Raw genomic sequence first — 22,531 nt, 5'->3', positions numbered from 1 at the left:
TGCTTCAACATACAACCAGAAACGGAAACAAGCTCGTGTGAACCGATTATGAGCACCGAACCTGCGTGGTTCCGTGGAATATGCTGTGGAAGAGATGCGAGGAATGTTTTTGACTGCAAGTTGGCAAAACCTACTTGCAGGCCTCACATTTTTGCACCCTTTGCTGTTTCTACGTCGGCTAGAAGAAAAACTTCAAAATTAATGGCTCTTTAGCATCAGCTTTTAGGTCAATGCCCAGAGACGAGTATAGTAAACAAAAACTTCAAATGTGCTTTTCATGAATCACAAATAGTTTAGCAGCTGTCGCAGCATGTTTCGCAGGCAAACAGGTTTCAACCCTATTCCTTTTTCCAACTCTTTCTGAACTAACAGTGCAGAATGATGCCGACACTCACCTGCACGCTCAGCCTTCATAGAGTCCCAAACGTTGCAGTTGAAGTCGTCATAGCCGGCCAAGAGCAAGCGGCCCGACTTGGAGAAGGCCACCGAGGTGATGCCGCAGATGATGTTGTCATGCGAGTACATGGCCAGCTCCTGGTCTGCCCGGATATCAAACAGGCGGCAGGTCGCGTCGTCCGACCCCGTCGCAAATGCATAGCCGTTCGGGAAGAACTGAAAGCCCACACCAAGAGAAATCAATCCAAGTTCTGGTATGCTGCACTTCTTTTACATGAGTACATGCCCACAAGATGTTGGCAGCTTCCATGCATACAACATGCAGAAGCAATATTTCTTTTTTTTTTCTTTCCAAGGGCACCACCACAATTTGATGATAGGAACAATAATAATTATAAAAATTAATGAGCCATTCCACTCTGTGAAAGTGGATGACTAGCGAAGCTATTGAAAACCATCACAACTGTTGAAGGTGGTATGCAATGCTTATGGCTTTAGAGTAACGGTAGTAGTGCTATGTTAGAGTAATGGTAGGAATGGGAGTAATCATAAATTCGACAACACACCACTGCCCACAGCGGTGCTACAACATTGAAATTAATTACTAGGCTGGTTATTTTATATACGAAAGGCTAGGGATGTTACGCCCCATGTCGGAAGCTGGCATCGCCGCAGCAGCTTTGGCATCGCTGCAGCAGCTTGTGCAACAGTAATCGATCAAATGAATGATTCCAAAGAAGGTATGCACTTTGCCAAGTGCTTGTAGCCTCTGCTTTGCGGGGGCACGAGCCACTGAGAATGACAGTTTTCGACATTCGTTTCACTTTGATAAATACTTGTAGCCTCTACCTTACGGGGCATGAGCCACTGATGATGATAGTTTTTGTCGACGGAAAACAAAATCCACGGAAACCCAGCCATATACAACTTCGCTGTAATGATAATAATAAAAAGAACTCTAGATGCTCCTGAGCTCGACAAGAGATACCCACCTTAACGGTTCTATTTTGTGGCTTCTAATTGGTGCCATAAAATGTTTGTAGCCACATGTGTGCATAGATCCCACCAAGCTTCAAACAACATTCACAATGATTTCTTTAAGAGTGAGAAATTCATACAAAATGCTTGTAGAGCCACATGAAGCACAAGTGTTTTGAATTGCTGCCTGAAGGAGCTGGAATTTCAGTCACTGAGCCTGCCTGGTCTACAGATCCATGAACACTGATGCACAAGGCATTACAGCTACAACTCATTATTTTGGTCTCTTACAGCAAAAGAACACCTGAAATGTTACATGGTGTCCACTTAAAAAGACTGAGGAAAACGTGCAAGCTTTGTTGGCCAATGGCGTTTTGCATCCCAAGGCAAACACAGGTGCTAGAAGAGGTGTCATAGCAGAGGCCTTGATTAATATTAGCCATCTAGGATTACTTACAATCACGGTTCTGTGCTCTCAGCTTACCCCATAAAATAAGAAAAAAAAAAAAAAGAACTCTCAGTGCTAAATAGTACTACAATTCAGATTTATCTAAAATCTCAGAATTTTGGGGCCCCCTGCTGTGATCACTGACCATGCCATTATTATGTTTGCGGAAAGTAGTGCAAAAAAGTGAAGGTGTTTGTTTTGCCAACAAACTTCTCATTGAGATTCCTCATTCACGCTTCGTGCTTCGTAATATGCAGTGAAATGATAAAAAAAACTTTCAAAGGTTTTGAGCACTAGGAGTGAACAGTGTCATTGTAATGGTGAAAAAGGGTGTTCATTACAGAAAAGCTACTAAAAAAATATTCGATACAGTCAACGTCCGACTTTTTCGAACTCCCAAGGGAGTACAAAGATGTTAGAAAATCACACACATGCAGAAAACGCACTATTAATAGGCATTTCTCGGATGGAGAAGGTAAACGACGGAGGATCGGATTTGCGCAACTCTGTCAATGCATCATCGCGGTGGCTGTGAAAAGCATCGCTTATAAAAATAAAATGCAACAGCGGCTGCCATCAGTGTTGCTGGTGCTATGTTGAGCTGGGTCAATGCTGTCTGTCGTTGCCTAAGTGGCACGAAAAAATCGTTGACCCTCTTTTGCATGGTGTTCCCCTTGCACGCACTTATGTTTGCTTCAATTTCAGCCAAGGTCACATCACTGCTGTACACTGGTGACAGCATCAAGTTCTCGCATCAACTTGGAGCTTGTCAGCTGCGCAGGTGCTGACTCTTCATTTTCAATGTTGAAATCATCCGAATCCACCGTCACTTGATGGACGATTTCTTTATCGGTTAACTCCGCACAGAGTTCAAGATCTTTTTCGGCAAAACCTTTCAAAAGTTTTCCTGGTTGGAATCAAAACGCCAGTGGCACGCAGATTGCCAAACAGAAAGTTCATGGAAGGAGATGTATCACACACACTGTCGTTCTCTCCGGGTGAGTCAGCCATCCAGGTGCCGAGTGTGAAGCCAGCATGGAAATAGAAAAAGTTCTAAAGAGTCTCTTGTATAACTATCTTCCACGAGCCTGCAAGCAAGCTGACAGCAGACCTAAGGTCAATGGTGTAACTTTTGCTGCTGCCTGAGCAAAGCACCACGCGGTTCAGCACACGTGACCTGTATAGAAGCTTCAGGTTACGGATCCCGCCTTGGTCTATCGGCTGCAGGAGTGATATGGTGTTCGTTGACAGAAATTCCACCTGCATAGCCTTCAGGTCTTTGATTTGGCCATACACAGCACACTTGTCCACCAATAGCAGAACTTTTCGATTCTGCTACTCGAACCTTCTGCCCAACTTGCGAATGTACAATTTGAATAACTGCTGTGTTATCCAGGCCTTCGTGTTGGCCTTGTACTGAACTGGTCGATAGCGCCGCTTTCCTCACACATCTTGAACTTCAGGTCATTGCGATCCTTGAAATTTCTGAGCAACCCATTGCTGAATGTGAAGTCCTTGACGGTCATTTGAGGTGCAAAAGCCTCCTCCCTTCTGCTTCAAGATGCAACCCGAGACCAGGATTCACTTTGCAATCATGGTATTTAGCCACACGAGGAGCACTTCCTCAAGCTTTGGGTAAACACCATGACTCGCATTTTCTTTGTGCCCCGGTTAACTTTCTGCCCACTTCCAACAACTTGTTTTTCATGAAATCCCAAACAGTTTGCTTGAAAATTCTGAACTCCTTGCCCCCGTAGGCTTGTGACCAGCCACTTTCAACTTGCTTGATCATGGTGGCTTTCTTTTCCATTGTCAGCCAACCTACAGTAGGGATTTGCGTTCTTCGAAGCCATGGGCGAAGACGACGAAGGCATAGTCGGCGCCATCGCTGTCAGTGGCGAATACACTCAATGAAAAGCACAGCACCAAACAGTGGGAAACTTCAAAGTGATCGTCAGAGCGCACCGAAGCACAACACGATGCCATGACTTATCACAAAGACAAGCAAAAAACGTGTGGTGAAACACAAAAGGCTATGGCCATAGCTACAGCTGGCGAAAGCTGCCAACAGATTGATGTGTGAGAGTGCTAGTTTGAGGTTTCAATACAATACGGTGGCCGTGGTGCCGCGGCTGGCCACAGCTTGCGGATCGGCATGCAAAAGTGGAGGTTCAAGGCTGCGAGATAATCAAAATGGCAGCCATGGATGCTGCTTTCGACCTGCAATCAGGGGTAAAAAGTCCAAAAAATTGGATGGTGGAAAGTTTAAGCACACAATAGTTCAGCCGTATTTTTGTACAACTGGCCCTATGAGGCACCTGACAGTGCTGCGAAGTAGTGAATTATCGGGCATGTCCGAATAATCAGGTGTCCGGAAAATCTGACATTGGCTGTATTCAATTTGCTTCTGGCACTATTCCATTCAGTCTCAAAAATTACTACAGTGGAAACTTCATTACACATCAGCCGTTAATGCAACATCCATTTTACGACAAAGTCGTTTGGTCTTGGCATAAACCCCCATATAAATATTGTCACATCCTATATGGTCACCGCGGGTATGTGCCAGGCGATGGGAACGACGCTGAAGTAGCGCGCGAGTGAAACAACAGAGACGACAACGACGCCGCGTTGACTGCTCTGATAAAGTGCTTCCATACGTCCTCTACGCCGGCTTTCCCGTCTTCTACTAGGCTGCGACACTGGTGGAGGTGCTGGGTAGGTTGCCTGATGCTCGGCACCCCTTCGCGGAGCCATACCTCGAAAACGGAATCACCTTCGTTCGTCGAAACTCCTGTTCACCGGTACAGTCGCCGCCTGCTAGGCCTGACGCCCGAGTTCAACCCTTTGCAGGACCCTGCTGGAACGCGTCTACCTACTTCCGCCATGGCTACTGCAACTCCATCGCAGGTGACGCTGCAAAATCCTAAGATACCAGAAAGTTTCCATGGCGACGCTTTTGAAGATGTCCAAGATTGGCTTGACCAATTTGAGCGTGTCGCCAGTTATAATGACTGGGGCTCCCAGCAAAAGCTGTCTAATGTCTATTTCGCGCTTCAAGACAGTGCGCGGACGTGGTTTGTGAACCGGGAGAGAAGTTTGACCACATGGGATACCTTCCGCACTCAGCTGCTGGACACGTTCACTAGTACCGACAGAAGAGACACTGCGCAGCGCCTACTCGAATCCCGTATTCAAAAACCAAACGAGAGCGTAGCCATGTATGCAGAAGATATGACCCGCCTTTTCCGCAGAGCAGACCCTGAGATGACTGAAGAAAAGAAGTTACGCTATCTCTTGCGCGGAGTGAAGGAGGAACTGTTTGCCGGACTCGTGAGGAACCCACCGACGACAGTGGTCGAATTCACCAAGGAGGCTACCGCTATAGAACGGGCACTAAAGCAACGGTACCGCCAATATGATCGCGCGAACTCGCCGGTGAATGCTTCAGTTCTACCTGAGAGCTACGGCACGTCTCTGCGTGAAGTCATCCGGGAAATTGTGAGAGAGGAGATCCGGCAGCTCGGGATTTCTCCTATGGCACCAGCGGTGGCTTCTGTCGCTGATATCGTTCGGGAGGAAGTTCGACAGGCCTTTTCGTCCCCCGACCGGCAGGCGGTGCCGCGACGACTAACCTACGCGGAAGCTGTCTGTCGTCCACCTCCCGCGACTTCGATGCTGCTGACACCGTCGACCACTACGACGCAGCCAGCACCGCCACCCCCGACGCCATATTTTCGCCAGTCACAGCCGCCGCCAGCTATGCCGTATCGCCGCCAGCCGATCGCTGCGCCTCGGTCTTACGGCGAATCTCCTGTGGGCTACCCGCTTCGAAAGACCGATTTGTGGCGCACCGCTGACCGCCGGCCGCTGTGCTTTCATTGCGGCGAAGCTGGACATGTTTATCGCGCGTGCCACTACCGCGCAGCCGGGTATCCAAGGTTTCCCAACTGCAATTACCCTGTGTTTGATGCTGCACGTGCCTGCGACGAAAATTCTACAAACTTTCGGCCAGAAGGTTCAGCGACGCCTCGATCACGTTCCCCTTCTCCGGCTCGTTATACCCCACCGACCCGTCGCGATTTTTCTGACGCCTCTAGGGGCAGGTCCCCTAGCCCACGCCGGGGAAACTAGAAGCAGCGACCTCCGGGGGTGAGGTTGCAAACCGTCTAGCTTTCCAAGAGCCCCCATCACCGACGACCGACGACTCTAAAACTCCGACGTCTCCAACCACACCCCCTGTAACCGATGCCGTCAGCGCCGATCTTGTCGTTTTCATTGACGGCCACCAAGTGGCCGCTCTCGTCGATACTGGTTCGCATTTTTCGATAATAAGTCAAAAGCTGGCCGACAGATTGAGAAAAGTGAAGACGCCGTGGACCGGGCCCAACATCAGAACTGCCGGCGGCCAGTTGATGACGCCGATCGGAAAATGCACAGCCAGGATAGTAATCGCCGGTGAAACCTTCGTCGCCACCCTCGTCATTCTCTTTGAGTGCTGCAAGGAACTTATATTGGGTATGGATTTCTTGAGAGAGTACGGTGCAGTGATTAATGTCCGTGATCTCGTCGTCACATTTTCTACGAGCTCAGACGACGTCGACCCCGCGGAGCACCAGCGACCCCGCTTACGTATCGCCGACGACGACGTCACGCTTCCGCCGCGAAGCTGTGCCCTCGTACCTGTTATCTGCGACAACTTGAACACCGGGACTGGTGTCGCTGAACACATCGACGCACTGGTACTGAGTCAAGGCGTTTCCATCGCTAGGGCCGTAATTAACGTACACGACGGACGTGCTGAACTCCTGCTGACGAATTTTACCAGGGAACGTCGACACGTTGTTAGAGGCACGGCTGTTGCTTACTTCGACGAATTTACCTCAATACAAGACTGCCTCTCAGTGGAGCACGTGACGGCCACCGTGGCCATGCCTGCCCCTGTGGTTGATATCAGTCGCACCTTGTCACCCGTCGAACGTAACAGCCTTCTTGAGCTCATCGATGAGTTTAAGAGCTGCTTTTCATCTACGTCACGAGTTAGCCAGACGCCGCTCACTAAGCACCGTATTGTCACCGAAGCCGACGCCAGACCAATTCGGCAGAATCCTTATCGTGTGGCACCGAAAGAGCGCGAGGCGATACAAACGCAAGTGAAGACGATGCTTGAGGACGGGGTTATTCGGCCATCTAAGAGTCCTTGGGCATCGCCTGTCGTGTTGGTGAAAAAGAAGGACGGTAGCCTGCGCTTCTGCGTCGACTATCGAAAACTCAACCAGATCACAAAGAAAGACGTTTATCCGCTGCCGCGTATCGACGATTCACTGGACAGGCTACGAAACGCACGCTACTTTTCGTCGATGGACTTGAAAAGCGGCTACTGGCAAATAGAAGTTGATGAGAGAGACCGTGAGAAGACCGCTTTTGTGACGCCCGACGGACTTTATGAATTTCAGGTGCTCCCCTTCGGTTTGTGTTCGGCGCCAGCAACGTTTCAGCGACTAATGGACACGGTACTCTCAGGCCTCAAATGGCAAACCTGTTTGGTGTACCTCGACGACGTGATTGTCTTCTCCGCCACGTTCGAGGAACACTTACGGAGACTAAAGACGGTCTTTGAAGCAATACGCTCAGCTGGTCTAACTTTGAAACCTGAAAAGTGCCATTTTGGCTTTGAAGAACTTCAATTTCTCGGTCACGTTGTCAGTCGTGAAGGTGTCCGACCTGACCCTGATAAAATCTCTGCCGTTGCTAATTTCCCAACGCCATCAGATAAAAAGGCCGTGCGACGTTTTCTGGGCCTTTGCGCCTACTACCGACGCTTTATTGCGGACTTTTCCCGCATCGCATGGCCATTAACGCATCTAACCAGAGAAGATGTCCCCTTCGTATGGGGTGAAGACCAGCAACGGGCATTTCACGACCTACGGCAACGGCTGCAGACGCCTCCCGTGCTCGCACACTTTGATGACGACGCTCCTACGATTCTTCATACCGACGCTAGTAATCTCGGCCTCGGCGCAGTGCTTGTACAGCGGCAGGACGGTGCCGAAAGAGTGATTGCTTACGCCAGCAGGACGCTATCAAGAACGGAGGCAAACTATTCCACGACAGAAAAAGAATGTCTCGCACTGGTGTGGGCCGTCCTGAAATTTCGGCCATATTTGTATGGTCGGTGTTTCACCGTTGTCAGTGATCATCATGCACTTTGCTGGCTGACTAATTTAAAAGATCCAGCTGGTCGGCTAGCACGCTGGAGTCTTCGTCTCCAAGAGTTCGACTTCACGGTTGTCTACAAATCAGGGAAACGACACACCGACGCCGACTGCCTTTCTCGGTCTCCTGTTCAGACTGCAGTGCACGACGATGATGACACGGCTTTTCTAGGCGTGCTAGATACTGTCGCCGTTTCACGCCACCAACGCGAGGACGCAGAACTGGTCCCTCTTTTTGATTACTTAGAGGGAAGAACAGGCAGCGTGCCGAAGTTATTCGCCAGAGGGCTGCCTTCATTCTGCTTACGCCACGACGTTCTGTATAAAAAGAACTTTTCACCTAGTGGCAGCAGCTACCTACTCGTCATTCCCGCATCTCTTCGCGACGAAGTCCTACACGCCTGTCACAACGAGCCGACCGCTGGTCACTTGGGCTACACTCGGACATTAGCAAGAATTCGGCTAAAATACTATTGGCCGAGACTTGCGTCGATCGTGAAACGTTACACACAGACATGCCTGGATTGCCAGCGCCGCAAACCCCTACATGGCAAGCCAGCTGGACTGCTGCATCCTGTTCAGACACCGCAAGCGCCGTTCGAACAAATTGGCATGGACCTTTTAGGTCCGTTTCCGCTGTCCACTGCCGGAAATAGATGGATAATCGTCGTCACGGATTATCTTACGCGATACGCCGAAACAGGTGCTATCCAACGTGGAACAGCAGCCGAAGCAGCCCGATTTTTTGTCGAAGCCGTTGTCCTAAGGCATGGCGCTCCCGCAGTGGTCATAACAGACAGAGGATCTGCGTTCACGGCTGCGCTTCTGGATACCGTGTTGCGACTAAGTGGTACCACTCACCGAAAGACCACGGCTTACCATCCCCAAACCAATGGGCTGACAGAACGTCTGAATAAGACTCTGGCAGACATGATGAGTATGTACATCGACGTCGACCACAAGAACTGGGACGAGATTTTACCATACGTTACATTTGCATATAACACGGCTCGCCAAGAGACAACACGCGTGACGCCTTTCAACCTCGTTTACGGACGTGAAGTAACAACCATGTTGGACGCAATGCTGCCGCACGAGTGCGGTGACGACGAGACTGGTGCCGAGGAGTTTACGCAACGCGCAGAGGAAGCCAGGCAGCTTGCGCGTTTGCGAATCAAAGAACAACAGGAATACGATGCCCGACACTACAATCTTCGACACAGACCCGTCACGTACAACGTCGGTGACCAAGTGTGGGTCTGGACACCGATTCGTCGGCGGGGGCTGTCTGAAAAGCTCCTGCGAAGATACTTCGGCCCGTACACAGTTCTGCGCCGTATCAGCGATGTTAATTATGAAGTTGTCCCCGACAGCCATAACTGCTCCAAACGCCGGCGGCATCTGCCCGAGGTTGTGCATGTACTTCGTATGAAGCCATACGTTTCCTCATGACCTCAACTTTGCACCGTCTGTGCACAGCCTTCGGACGTTGGTGCATCGGGACGATGCCTCTTTTTTCAAAGGGGGGGGCAAATGTCACATCCTATATGGTCACCGCGGGTATGTGCCAGGCGATGGGAACGACGCTGAAGTAGCGCGCGAGTGAAACAACAGAGACGACAACGACGCCGCGTTGACTGCTCTGATAAAGTGCTTCCATACGTCCTCTACGCCGGCTTTCCCGTCTTCTACTAGGCTGCGACAATATCGTATTTACACGATTGTAAGTCAACCTGCTTTTTTTTTTAAATTTCGAAAATCTGAAGTGGGGGGGGCGGGGGGTCAACTTACAATCGAAATCAAAACATGGCACTGCCAAAAACACGAGACCAACCAAATATCAGGGGAGCTACAACATAGTTACAACGTTATGTTTGCTCAATGGCCCTACCCGTAGTTTTCACTATATCGGGCGTTTGTTCACTTTTTGGAAGGGTTTTTCAACATTCTTTAGAGTTTTACAGAGCACAACACTCATTGGGGGGTGTCGAAAGTTGATGGAAGTGCCGCTGTTCCATTTGCGACGGCACCCTCAGAATGGTGGCGCTTGCAGGGAGTACTGATAGTTCATGGAAGAGCAGACACCGCTCACGTGTTTCTCTACCTGTAGCTCTTAGGTTGCCGCATTCAACTCAACTGCCGGCTGCGTGCTACCTCCATGCTTCCTCAGTCATCATGAGTGCTCCAGGCCCACTAAGCATTTGGCGCTTGTTCACAGCAGCGTTCAAGAGAGCGGCCGTCCTTTACGCCGAGTAAACAAATCACTGCGCAGCGGGCTGCAAGTTCGATGTTTCTGTATGGGTGGGGCAAAACTGGCGACTCCAGCGAAGCAAAAAGAAAAGAAAAAGCCTAAGCGGATGCAGGCTGGCACATGAACACATTGCAGCCGGCTGATAACGAGCTTCATTCGCGTTACATTTTAATAGCAAAATTCACAATTTTAGAGCAAATATCCTAAATTCCGTGGTTTTTAGTGTTACGCTGGCAACCTGTACCTTTACGTTTCGATTCAATCGTAGACAAGTCAACTGAAGTCAAAACTTGTTTTCGGTTGGAATGGACGCCAGTTTCGGTGTACTTGTGTTACGGTTATGGTAATGCAGAACCCCATGGTCTTTCATGCATTCAATATGGACACCCGCTTCGAGAGAATATCAATTTTGATGGACGAGGAAGAGGGGAAACTACGCCACGGTTGAGTGGCTTGACGTCTACGATTCGCGGATGGCAGGACCTGCCGGAGGACCTCTTTAAATGCAAGGCCGGTCAAAAGGGCTCTGTGGACCTTGTAGTGGCCTAGTACCGTCACCGAATGAAATGGCTGAGTGTCCTCTTAAGGGGGGACACGGGTCTTGAGGCGAAAAAATCTCGAAAAAAAATAGATTTTTTGAAAATAACATTTTCAGTACCTACAACTACTGTTCCTTTATTTCACCAAGTTTCACATCTCGCGGAAGAGTATTCTGCCCGCAATATCAATTTAAAACATCCCTGTGAACTGAATTCCGTGCAAAAACGACCCTTTTTGTCGCGGCGCGTAGCCCTTTTCCTACGCGCGCGATCGCAGCCATCTTGATCTCGTTGGAAAGAGGAGCCTTTCTTCTTCAATTTCCCGCCAAAAGTGACTCCGTCGGCTCGCCGGTGACGTTAAAATCCGCGAAGAAAAAAAGTCCGAACGTGCGATCCCATTCGTCGACTAGCGCGCGTGATCAGAAACGCGTGCTGTGGTTGGCTGCGCGAGGTTCCTGTCGTCTGCTCCATTCCGCAGGCGACGCGACGGCGCGTCTCGTAGGTTTGTGACGAATGCGGAACGATGACCGATCCACCGGAAAAGTTCACCAGGAGGCACAACTACGGCAAAAAAAAAGAAGCGATCAGCTTATAACTTTCAAATGCGTTCCATTTCTTCAGAGAACCATCGATAATCGTCTGCCGCTAACCGCAAGTGATGTCGTAGCCGCGAACGATGCCGAAGTAGGCCTAGCTAGCTCGCCTACGAGTGACCGGACAGCGGCCGCGTTCGGCGTGACACTGCAATGTTGCAGCGTGCGGATTTGCTGCAGAGGGAGATGAATGTTCAAAAAACTTCAAGTTCTTGCGTCAACGCCAGCGTCAAAGTGGAAGTTGGATTTGCTCACTCGCGCCGACGGCACTGCAGCGCCACCAGTCGACGCTATCATCAGTAGGACCCCGTGAACGCATTAATCGTTTCTCAAGCACAAGGTGTGCGGCGGTAACGTCGCAGTAGGCAAAAGCGAACGGGAATATGGCCTCGCCATAAAGATTGTTATCACGTGCGAGTGCTGCGGCGATATCGCGTCGGCGTGGAGCTCGACCCGCGTGAACGGCAACCTTGCCGCGCGCGCGATACAAGCCACCGGGAATCGGCGAACGGTGCTAAACAATGTTTTTGGCACATTTGGGTGGCCGCGGTCAGAGCGACTACATTCCTGGTGGCTTTTAGCCACTTTCACTGCAAAATAGTGCAAAATTATTTCTGCACTTTTGGTTAAAAGTGCATGTATTTCTTTTTTTCTCGTTTTCCCAAAACACAGATTTTTTACTTGCTGATTTGTACTGATTTGCAGCAGCGATATCTGTGCCTTCAAGGCAGATAGAGCCATAGTTTTTGTTGTGGCTTATTTGTAGCTGAGTGTGCAAAGTACACAATGGTAGGAACAGATATTGGAATTTATGCTTTAACATTTTCAGTTCTGCTTTAGATCAGACAGTAGGGAACTCACATTTGGAACAGCGGATATTGAATTGCTATAGAGTTACTAATATTAGTTATATCAAAAAGGTACTCCTACCATTGTGTTTCCTATGTTTTTTAGTACTAGGCATGTGGCAATATGAATTTTTGTAGTGTGGGTAGTATTCTCTTGTTTCTGCAAATGATGAACAATGAATCTCATTTATCTTTAGAAGTAATTGGCCTATGGTAAAAATAAGTACACATTTGAGATCATCACAAGAATCTTAAGGTTCCAAAGTTTCATTAATATTGATGAAAAAATGAATATTATATCAATAGCAGTGTCCCCCCTGAAAGGGACTGTTGTCGCGTTGTTAGTGTGGAGAGAAAGCGAATGTCCTCGGCAGCTTTTCAAGCAGCTGCAAAGCGGAGGCAGCGAGGAAATCCCCATCCAGATTATTCCCCTAGAGCCTTCTGAGCCATTGGCTATGACAATTTCATGCATCCAGGGTAATGAAATGCTTTTTTCACATGGTGGCTAGTTTATTCCACTTTTCTCAATACGCTTTTTTTGGTAATTAGCAATTTTGCGGGAGGCATAGTTACTTGCCTAATCATCCAATTTTAATAATTTTTGCTTTATCTTATAGCTAGGCTCCCGGGGAGTGCAGTAAGTCTATAATACCACATTTCTGCACCTTGAAACATATTGAAATTTTGAGGAAAGTAAAAAATATATATATCGCATGTGAAGTTACAACTTCTAACTTTTGTAACTTTGGATAGAACAGAGGTAGAAACATGAGACAATGCTTACTGCACTCCTTGAACATTCAGGAATACTTTCACATAACTTTTACATTTCTTACTGGAAAAAAATTTCTGCCAGTCATCCCGAAACATTGGAACAGGAAAAATTGTATAAAATATTTGTCTCGTTATATAGAGAAAAACTAATTACATATTTGCATCAAGCACATTAAATTACATATTACCTACAAATTTCATTCCTATAGCAGCAATATCAATAATGGTATTGCTCAAGGCCCAGGTCCCCCCTTAAGAAGTATTTGATCTCAAACAAGCTCGAAGGTGACGTGATCTCGTGCAACTTTATGGAGGTAGTCTCGCTTTTGCGAGACAGCTCATCTCGGCTCCGAACTCCTCGAAGTATATGACCCATAGTGCTCGTGGCACTGAAAACGAGCTTGGCACAGCGCTAAAAACACTTGTGGGGGGATGCTTTCAGCGCCAAGTAACGTGAAATTTCGTGATAGTGAAACTGTGGCAGCTCTCGAGAGGAAGCTGACACGTCGCAGTTGGGAAGACGTCCAGAAAAATATAAATGATATTTTTAAAGGTGAGAATAAAAAGTTGCTCACACTTCCTCCAATTAAATGCCTGGGTGTCATATTTAAAAAATAATAATTTAATCTACCTTCCTAGGAGCAGTGCAGGTTCATGCCGTGGGCTTATTCAGGCGGTCTGTACCAGTTTTATTTGAGGGGGGGGGGGGGGGGGGGGTAAGACTGAGCATCATTGACTATATTTGTATTTTTTTGATTATAGAAAGGTTTTGCGCGGTCCCTTCAAAATCGTATAATCAGGGTTCCAGTGTGTATTCGCACACCCTTACAGATGTTGGCTGTAAGTAGGAACATTCCTATTTTCCTACTATCCCTTGTCCCACCTTATTACACTCAAGGTTGTTTTGTAGAGTATAAGCTAAGTGCGTGCATGCACACACACACACACACACACACAAAGCAAGAAGAATGCTGAGAAGGCAGGCAACTGAATTTTGTTGGGCTGCGAAGAAAGGTTCCATTTGCAGAAAAATTTAACTACAAAATGAAATGAGAAGATGAGCACTTTGTGCTGATTACAGATTGCTACTCCAGCAGCAGCCGCTGGAGTAAAACCTCCCCCCTCCCTTGTGCATCGTGTGCGAAAGGCAGTGTGTTTCCGTCCCGCCTTCCTCGCTTGTGCGCGTGATACTGAGCCGCAATCATCGCCTGACCCTCGCATGTCAGTTGTCAGCTCGAGTCAACACAGCAAAAACACGTTTTACGCGCCCGATTTTGAAACAAATTGCCGCTAACTTTGTCCGCTGTAGCTGGTAGTCCATTGTAGCATAGTCCGTTAAAGCTAACTTAGTTGCATTAATATAATAGGTAGAACAAACTAAGGCTCAAATATGGCCAGTTATATCCGAAAGTATGTTGTACGTAGGTCCGTTGTAATGAGCATGGACTGTAATCATATACCAAACTCAAGGGTCAGCTTAGATTCAAGGATTAAAAAGGAAAGTGCCAGTTTATAACTGAAAATGATAAATATCGTGCATAGCTAGCACTATCTAGAAAAGTCAGTATCACAGTTGCTATCAGCCGTGCCATTAGCTAACTGAAGTACACGAATGACGTCGCTATTTTGGCCTGTGTCGTATCGGTGTGCGGCGTGGTCCATAGCATGGCTTTATCGTAATAGAACCAAACAGGCTATGCCACTATAATGCCGCTTTCAAACAAAAAGTTGTGCTAGCCGCAGAGGCATCGTCAAACGTTGAAACTGGGTGGGACTTTGGTGTCGGTGAGAAAAATGTTCGTTGGAGGAGGCAACGGGAGACACTTTTTGAGTGTGCTGCAACGAGGAGATGACAGCGATAAGGAAAATAAGCGCGCAATAACAGACAGGAGCTGTTCACCCCGATCGCACCATGTTTCGATGCATGCGAGCCATGCCGCACTGTTTGAGCATGCATGGGCGCGCGGACATAAGGTTGAGAGCGTGTGGTCTGGGCCATAGCGACGAGGCTAGCAACAATGCTAACGTAGAGTGAGCTCGGCATGTTCATATTAACAAATGCTGTTTTCATTTTGCGAACGCTGTCCTCTCTTTTGTTCAGCCTACATTCGAGGTAAAATTTTTAATTTTTTCTGGCTTCGGACATTTGGGGGCCACCTTAGAATAGCGGCTGGCCTAGATTTGAGTAAATACAGTACTTCACTGCAGCAGCAGATGAACTCAAAAGTGGGTTTACTGTGCCCACATGCTGCAATAGACTACGCTGCACTCGGGAATAAATTTCACTCACCGTCACTGCATTGATGTCAGATTCATGCCCTGGAAATGTCTGCTTGCACATGCCATCACGGACATCCCATAACTGCAAGCACAATAGAGGGAGGGAAACTTAAAACAAGAAAAGTGGTGCAACAGTTTCCACAGGACAAAACAAGAACAGACGGCAACTTCAACAAATTCATTAGGACAAATGCATTGCTAACAAGTGCTGAGCTTGCAGACACGGCGTTCAGGACTAACCACGAGGCCTCAATGCACCCATGCCTGAAGTATCCTTTAAAAGCTGCTACACTGCAGGTTGAAAAGTAGATAACTTGTCTTGGCACAGTATGCACTAGCAGGCCTGTCATTAGTAAAGTGATTATCAAGGACACTGAACTTCTGACTGATTTGACACTGAAATGTGCTAAAAGACGTCCGTTCATCATAACCACGTGAAAAAAAACAACGAATTTCTTTTTAATTTTTCACTGCGGTCAGCCCCACCTGCTAGATAGAGTGGTGGAGTGAGGCTTACTCAATTACTTGGTCGAAGTGCAGCTCAACCAGAAAAGAAGCTTTTCCGAGTAGCCCAAGTAATAAAGAGCAACTAGTACCATCACAACGAACGGGTCATTGAGAGCCAGCCCTTGTTATACCGGTGTCACACAGGTCCTTTTCAACAGCTATCAAGCCGATAGCCCCCCAAATTTTAAGCACTACGATCTCGAAGAGGTTGTACTGCTGCTACACAGCAAATTTAATGGCCATTGAAATGTTTCAATATGGTACTACAGTAGAACCTTGTTGATACAATCCCATTTCGTACGATTTTTCAGCGCCAACGACCGTGATCGAGAGCACAAAAAATTACACAATAATGTTACGCTTCTGTTTTACTGGTTAATACATTCCCAGAAAATGCAGTCTTTTTGGCTCCAACATTCAGTACATCGCCGAACTGCAATCGCATGATGCATTGTCTGGCCGCTATATCTCATGAGAACAAGGCGTAAGAAACACGTAAGCAAGAGAGGTAGGTAAGCGCCTGCCATGGTAGCTTCCCCACAGTATTTGCCCACCCATGTTGAGGGAATATGGCAGCACGCACTCACTTTCCTCTTCAGGTACCGGAAAACTGGTGCGAGTGCACCAATTACCTTGGAGGATGTGGGCTGAGGATCGTCGTTGCTTCCCTCATTGTATCTGCTTTCATTTGTGCTCGATACTATGTCAGCAATATAGTTCTTGTTTCTGGGTTCTTCCATAGTCGCAACACCATCATCTGCTCTCACAAACTCGTCAACCGTTGATCCATCAATGGCTTCCAGACATTCTGACAGCTTGCTCCAAACTTTGGCAACACTAGCAATGACTTCGTCGCACTCAGAATTTACAGAGTCATCACTGGGCATGCGGAAGCCAGCACGTCTGAAGCAGTTCCAGATTAACTACATGTGTATGGCCGCCTCAACGTCTTGATACAGTCGAATCTCGTTATTTAGCACACACTTAATTCAAACTGATGCTATGATCCCATCAAAGTTGTGTACCTGAATGGGCCAAAACACCCATTAATTTGAATGCGCAAGCATTTGCGATGGTTAATTTGAACACAGTGTGCTACGACAAGGCCTTAACAGTGCACCAAATCGCGTGGTGGTGCCTCCAACCAGCATATCCGCTGGCAGCCGTAGCCACACCGTGGCAACTTTGACGTTCGTTACTAAGCTTCTTGTCGTTCGGTACCATGTATTTTGTTGAAACAATAAGCCGCTGTTACTAATGGCATCAAATCTTTCTTCGTAATCCTCGCCAATGACTTCGGAGCACGAAAGCATGGCACGTTGCATAATACTGGTTCCCGAAAGTTAGCTTCACCCCAATACAGCAGTGTTACACGGTGAAGCATACCAAAAGTTAGAAGGGGCAATTGTTACGGGACATGGTATGTTTCCTTTAATTATACACACCTGCAGCCGCCATCTCCTATCACAGTACAAGCACCGATACACCTAATAAGTGTTTTTCGGACTAATCATTTCGAACGTGCCTGTGACGATTTGAGCCCTTGGAGGCAGTAAAAGAAATGCATTCATATTTTCAGACTTTTTCTTGCGGCCACTAGGGGGTCTGAAAAATCGGACGTTGACTGTAATTTGTAAATACAAGTGAACAAATCTTGTGGAACGTCCCACTCATGTGTTAGTTCAGCACACATGCGCCACTGCAGGTAAGTCCTCCATTCAATTAGCTCCCTTTAATTCGAACAAATTTTCGAGGCCCTTTGAGTTTGAATTATCGAGATTCGACTGTACATGGCAGTGCATAAGCGTCGGATGCCATGGGCACCGGGATTTGTCCTCTTTAGCCCTAATTTCCTCCTTTTTCTTCAAGATCGTGCTGAGAGTGTTCCTTGGAATCTTGTAGGCCGCAGCGACATCAGACTTCTCATCGCATTCGACTAAATTTATGATTTCGAGTTTCACGGCGAAAGGAAAATTCTGCCGCTTCGCGCTAGCCATCACAGCAACACTGCGGCAGAAGGTCCACACAACGCAAACACACTACACAAGAAAAGCAGTGAGACAACTCGCACTTGCACGACAAGGGCACAAGAGCCTCTGATTGGATGTATAAGCAAGTGCTGCCGGGCGGGCCAGGATCATACCAGGATCAGGGCAAGGGCTTAACTTTTTTTTTTGGGATGTGTCGGCGGATTTACCTGCCACCGCTAGGAAAAGCCAACTTCTGGGGGCACTTTTGTGCTGCTTGACATCTATATATCGAGAGTCACTGCTATTTTTGTTCGATGTAAACATAACTTTTGCTATATATATTCATTGTAACTATACCGTGTTCGGACATTGTTTGATATCAAGGATAACTCATTCTAAATGGGTTTAATACAGTCGGGTTCGACTGTACAATAAATTTCTTCTGGAAACTCTTCTAGCTGCCCGTCATAGGCAATACGAGCTGCTGCCCAATTGTTCTTCCTCTAGTGCAGTCTACGACTTCTGTTATAGACAGAATTTTTTGGCCATTAAATGCACATGTTCTGATCTATATATAGCCGACTCGTATGCAGTAACCTTGTTAATACGAAAAATCTGATAATTCAAATTCGTCCTTTGGTACTGTCAGGCGTACGCATTAGTTAATGCAATAAAACTCTCGCTAATTCAGACGTATTTGGCCGCATATCAATTAATTTGCACAGCGTTCAAAGCTCGGTGAGCACTGCAACTGTGCAACAAAAGAAGAGCAAAAATGTCATTGGTGTCCACCTAAACGAAGCGACGAAGTCCACATCTCCATAGTTATCAGTGGAAATTCTTTGTGAATGACAGCAACGACAGAAAGCTTCGTGCCTAGTTGTGCCTCTAAAGCCTTTATTCTTGCGTTTACCGTTGCGCATAGCACCGCGTTGGTCAAGTGCCTTCATGATCATGCCATACATAATCGAGTTGACAGCGGCCGTGGTTTCGTCCACAGCGGTTGCAGCAAACATTAGTTTTCTTTCGACTCTGTACGTGTGCTGGCCACGTGCCTTCATAAGTGCATAGTAGCCATCCATGATAGTGTTGATAGCGACCGTGGTTTCTTTGCCAGTTGCAGCAAACGGTAGTTTTGTTTTGACTCTGTGAGTGCGTCGGCCGTGCATCTTTAGAACCGCAAGGTCGCCGTCCATGATCACATCGACAGCGGCAGACAGTAGTTTCATTTTGACAAGCTTTCGGGAATGAAGAGCACTGGCTACATCACAATGGACGGTGACCAGCTCACTTGTGAAAAAATAATCGGGATATGCTCCTGGTAGTAAAAAGTGTCTCAGATGAAGGCGCCCAGCATGCCCGCGTTGTGAAAAGTTGCGAGGCCTTCGCTGCTGCGGGTGCTAATCAGCCAAGTGCTAACAATTGTAGCTTCTGCACTGCTCTTGTAAAAAAAATAAAGACAGGATTGGCTAATTCATTCAGTAAATTAAAAAATGTGATGTAGTAAGCATTTGTTTATTTTCTTGATACTGTCGATAATTCGAATTAACGAGGTTTTAGTATACATCTATTTTTGTGATTGTAAGACGCGAAACAGTATTTTTAGGGTTGAATAACATGCAGCTATATAATAAATTACATTCTGCCCTTTCAAGGAATGTGAACGTCTGCTGGTGGCCTTAGTATTGGTCTTTAATGCCTAACGAGTGAAGGGAGCTAAGAGGAGGCTCATCAGATGCAGATGTAGCCAAACAAATTGAAACGGCGTTTCTATGACTTGATGGCAAAGGCCACTTTGGACGTTGGTGCCAGGGAATAATCTGTGGACGATTTTTCAGCTTTTTTACTGGCGCTACCGGGAGCACTGAAGGCCAGCTCGTTCGATTTACTGTATTTCTGCAATATTAATAATTGTATGGAAGAAAATAGCAAAGTAATGAACTACTTTTTAGTGATTGCTCAATTATTTTCCTGAGGGAGTAACTGGTAACTAATCACTTTTTTCTTTAACATGTACAAGTCTGCTGCTGTCCCAGCCCAAATTCGAGGAGCGCAAATGTAAGCTTGCTGCGAAGCCATGCCCCAGTGCAAGCTCTGCTGATGCTGCAACGATTCACGCAAAGGTTCGCGTTACGAAGATGTCGACTATAGCTGAGCATGTCAAATTCTTTGGTCACTTTGGATCATACAATTTCTCGGTTAGTACGTTTTTTATCAAAACATATGGACGTCATACGTAACTGTTCGTGGTGCAACCGTTGATTTATCCCCTAAAGCGACCAGCCCTAACAATGACACCATGTAAAAGGCATATTTCTATTGCTGAAAGGCTTTCAAATGAAACGGTGAAATAATGTACTAACTTTATTTCACACTACTGTCGCACTTGCACATATTTTAAGGAACTGTTTTGTTCGGGTGCTCTAGCAACATTGAGGCTGCTGGCTGCAGCGTTTTTGTCATGGCGAACGACTGTCACTTGTCGTAGGAAAATAAATACTTTCACAAAATAGTTTCTTGCTATTCTTTCTCTCTGAAAGCACTTGCTGCTCTCTAACGCAGGCACGCTGCTTACCAGATTGTCTACATTAGCCACTTGAAGGGCTTAGAATACTTCAATAGTGCCAGGGAACTGTTAGCTCTATACAGACAATTTAGTCAACAACTGTTAACATTGCTCATGTAGCAGCACCTATTTTGCTGGCGAGTCAACAGATTATTGATGCAAAAATTTTCGAAAAGCCTGTGTGACACCATACTGTTTGAAACGTAAATCTCGGAGAACCTGCTTTCTCTAGGCAAAGCTCGAAATGTGGTCGACAAGCGCAGCAACGCACCTTGGCGGAGGCATCACAGGCCCCGGAGACAAATGTCCGCATGTCCGGTGACAGGGAGAGTGACATGACGTCGCCAGTGTGTCCCGTGAATGACGTACACTGCTGGCCCGTCTCTATGTCCCAAAGTGCACTGCATGGTACACAAAGGCAAAACACCTGTGAGTATGCACATAGAAGGGCGCATGCAACACATTACAAAAAAAAAAAAAAAAAAAAGTGATAAAGGAAGAAAACATGAGCTTGTAACACTCTGACCATATGCATGACAACTATAATAGGTGCTGCAGTTCTGTACTCAGATGTACCCACAAGTGGCTTTCGTATGTATGTTATGAACATTTTTGAGCATGCGTCAATCCTGCTTAGTCCATCGATAGCACTCGCAAAGACAATCAATGATACTGTAATCTCTCACAACCACAAGTCAATGTACAGTTAAATCTTAAAATAACGAAATTGTGCTCGCAGTAAAAAACTTAAATCGTGAATTTCGTTATTTCGAGGTTCTAGCATCAAAAACAACTCCACAAACTCTCAGAGCATTCCTGGTCGATAGTATCTTGTTAGTGAGCACTTATAAAAAAATAAATCGCAAGAAGGTCGGGCCATAATAGCGGAGCTATGAGCGTCAGTGTGTGCGGTGGCAGTTCTAGCCCCCTCCGCGCTATGATGGCAGTTTTGCCACTCAAACTTTTCATGCAGGACGACGCTCGAAATAACTTTTGCCTTGGCCGACATTTTTATAGTTTTTTGCTAGATTTACTAGAAATACAGGCTCCAAGTACATGCATGAAATGACCGAAAATATTGTTAAATCGAAACTATCACAAAACTACTTCATTAAATTGCCAAAACATACTGTTTTTAAGGCAACCAAGATTGGGAAATGAAAATAATTTGTTGCATTGCAAATTTCATTAATTGAGGTTCATTACATCAAGGTTTGACTGTATATATTATATAACTACATTGTGCATACTGTTTTAAAAGGAATTCAATATACAATCGTGGACAGATTTTTCAGAGTTCAAAAATTCTGACTTGATGGTTATTCAGGACTTCATAAATGCACTGTCAGGGTTCCCATAGAGCTAATGCATTTTTGCAAGTAATTTTTCGAACGCATCTAGGCCCCAAAGTTAAATTTTCTGGACTAAAGCACTAATTCCGTGCCATGCTACCCAGTCTTGGGGGCTGCCATGTTGGATTTTCCACTGGCTTGGTTTCCAGTGGCCTGCTCTTATAGCCTCCAAGATTGGCAGGCCGATGCTTTCAGTAGAGAGAGCATGACATCCTCCTGTCTAGGAAGTCATGCCCGCTCTTCCTTGGCTGACAAAACACTTCAGGGGATGGCACTTCTTTTCCCTTCTTCTGTCAGACTATTGTCATAATCACTTAATGGGGGATCCATTTTTATTTATTTTAAAGTTTCGTTTGCCATTTCTACATGGTGTGTCAACAAAGCAGGCATGTCCCGGAGACGTTGCGCCAGATCTTTGTGTGTGTTTGTGCAGCTTCACATTTGTGATTGGCGCCATCTTGTGTGCCTTCGCAGGAGCCAAGTGGTGTGAAGAAATGTGGCTTGTGTATTTGATCTGCCAGAGATCGCCAACATTGACTCCCTTGTCAGACTGTATATGGAGATGTCACTCTTTCTCAAATCCAAGCAAATCTGATCACATCCAAGTGTAGTATGAGGCAAGGCGTTATATTTTTTAACGCTGCTCCAAGCCTAATAAATTTCATTTCTTCAAGTGAATGACTGATTTTTCCGATTATCTTTTGGTCCCCCCGCGAGGTCCGGAAAATCGGCTGCCAACTGTACTGTATTATTAGTGTTACCTTCAGTGCCCATTACGATGCAAACAAAAATCATGCTGAAAGTTGCCCCATTG

General features: G+C 46.7%; 1 protein-coding gene and 2 long non-coding RNA genes across 3 annotated transcripts in view; 2 read left to right on the top strand and 1 right to left on the bottom strand.

Moving 5' to 3' along the window:
* LOC126520864 (guanine nucleotide-binding protein G(I)/G(S)/G(T) subunit beta-1) overlaps window positions 1-22,531 on the bottom strand; it is a 67,529-nt gene that overhangs the window by 6,316 nt on the left and 38,682 nt on the right. Inside the window, exons 5-7 of the mRNA XM_050169665.3 lie at window positions 20,637-20,766; window positions 15,333-15,404; window positions 396-612 (exon numbers count right to left, since the gene is read on the bottom strand). Of these exons, the coding sequence (XP_050025622.1) occupies window positions 396-612; window positions 15,333-15,404; window positions 20,637-20,766 (419 nt within the window). The remainder of the gene's footprint in view (window positions 1-395; window positions 613-15,332; window positions 15,405-20,636; window positions 20,767-22,531) is intronic.
* LOC129381787 (uncharacterized) lies at window positions 564-20,684 on the top strand. Its single transcript, XR_008609918.1, has 3 exons — window positions 564-650; window positions 19,820-19,997; window positions 20,598-20,684. It is a non-coding gene; the product is annotated as an uncharacterized lncRNA (long non-coding RNA).
* On the top strand, window positions 20,708-22,390 carry LOC129381791 (uncharacterized). Its single transcript, XR_008609919.2, has 2 exons — window positions 20,708-20,794; window positions 22,192-22,390. It is a non-coding gene; the product is annotated as an uncharacterized lncRNA (long non-coding RNA).

Source organism: Dermacentor andersoni, chromosome 3 (genome assembly GCF_023375885.2).
Source record: "Dermacentor andersoni chromosome 3, qqDerAnde1_hic_scaffold, whole genome shotgun sequence".
Classification (NCBI taxonomy): domain Eukaryota; kingdom Metazoa; phylum Arthropoda; class Arachnida; order Ixodida; family Ixodidae; genus Dermacentor; species Dermacentor andersoni.
The sequence above is the reverse complement of the archived record's forward strand: the minus strand, read 5'-3'. Positions and strand labels throughout refer to the sequence as shown.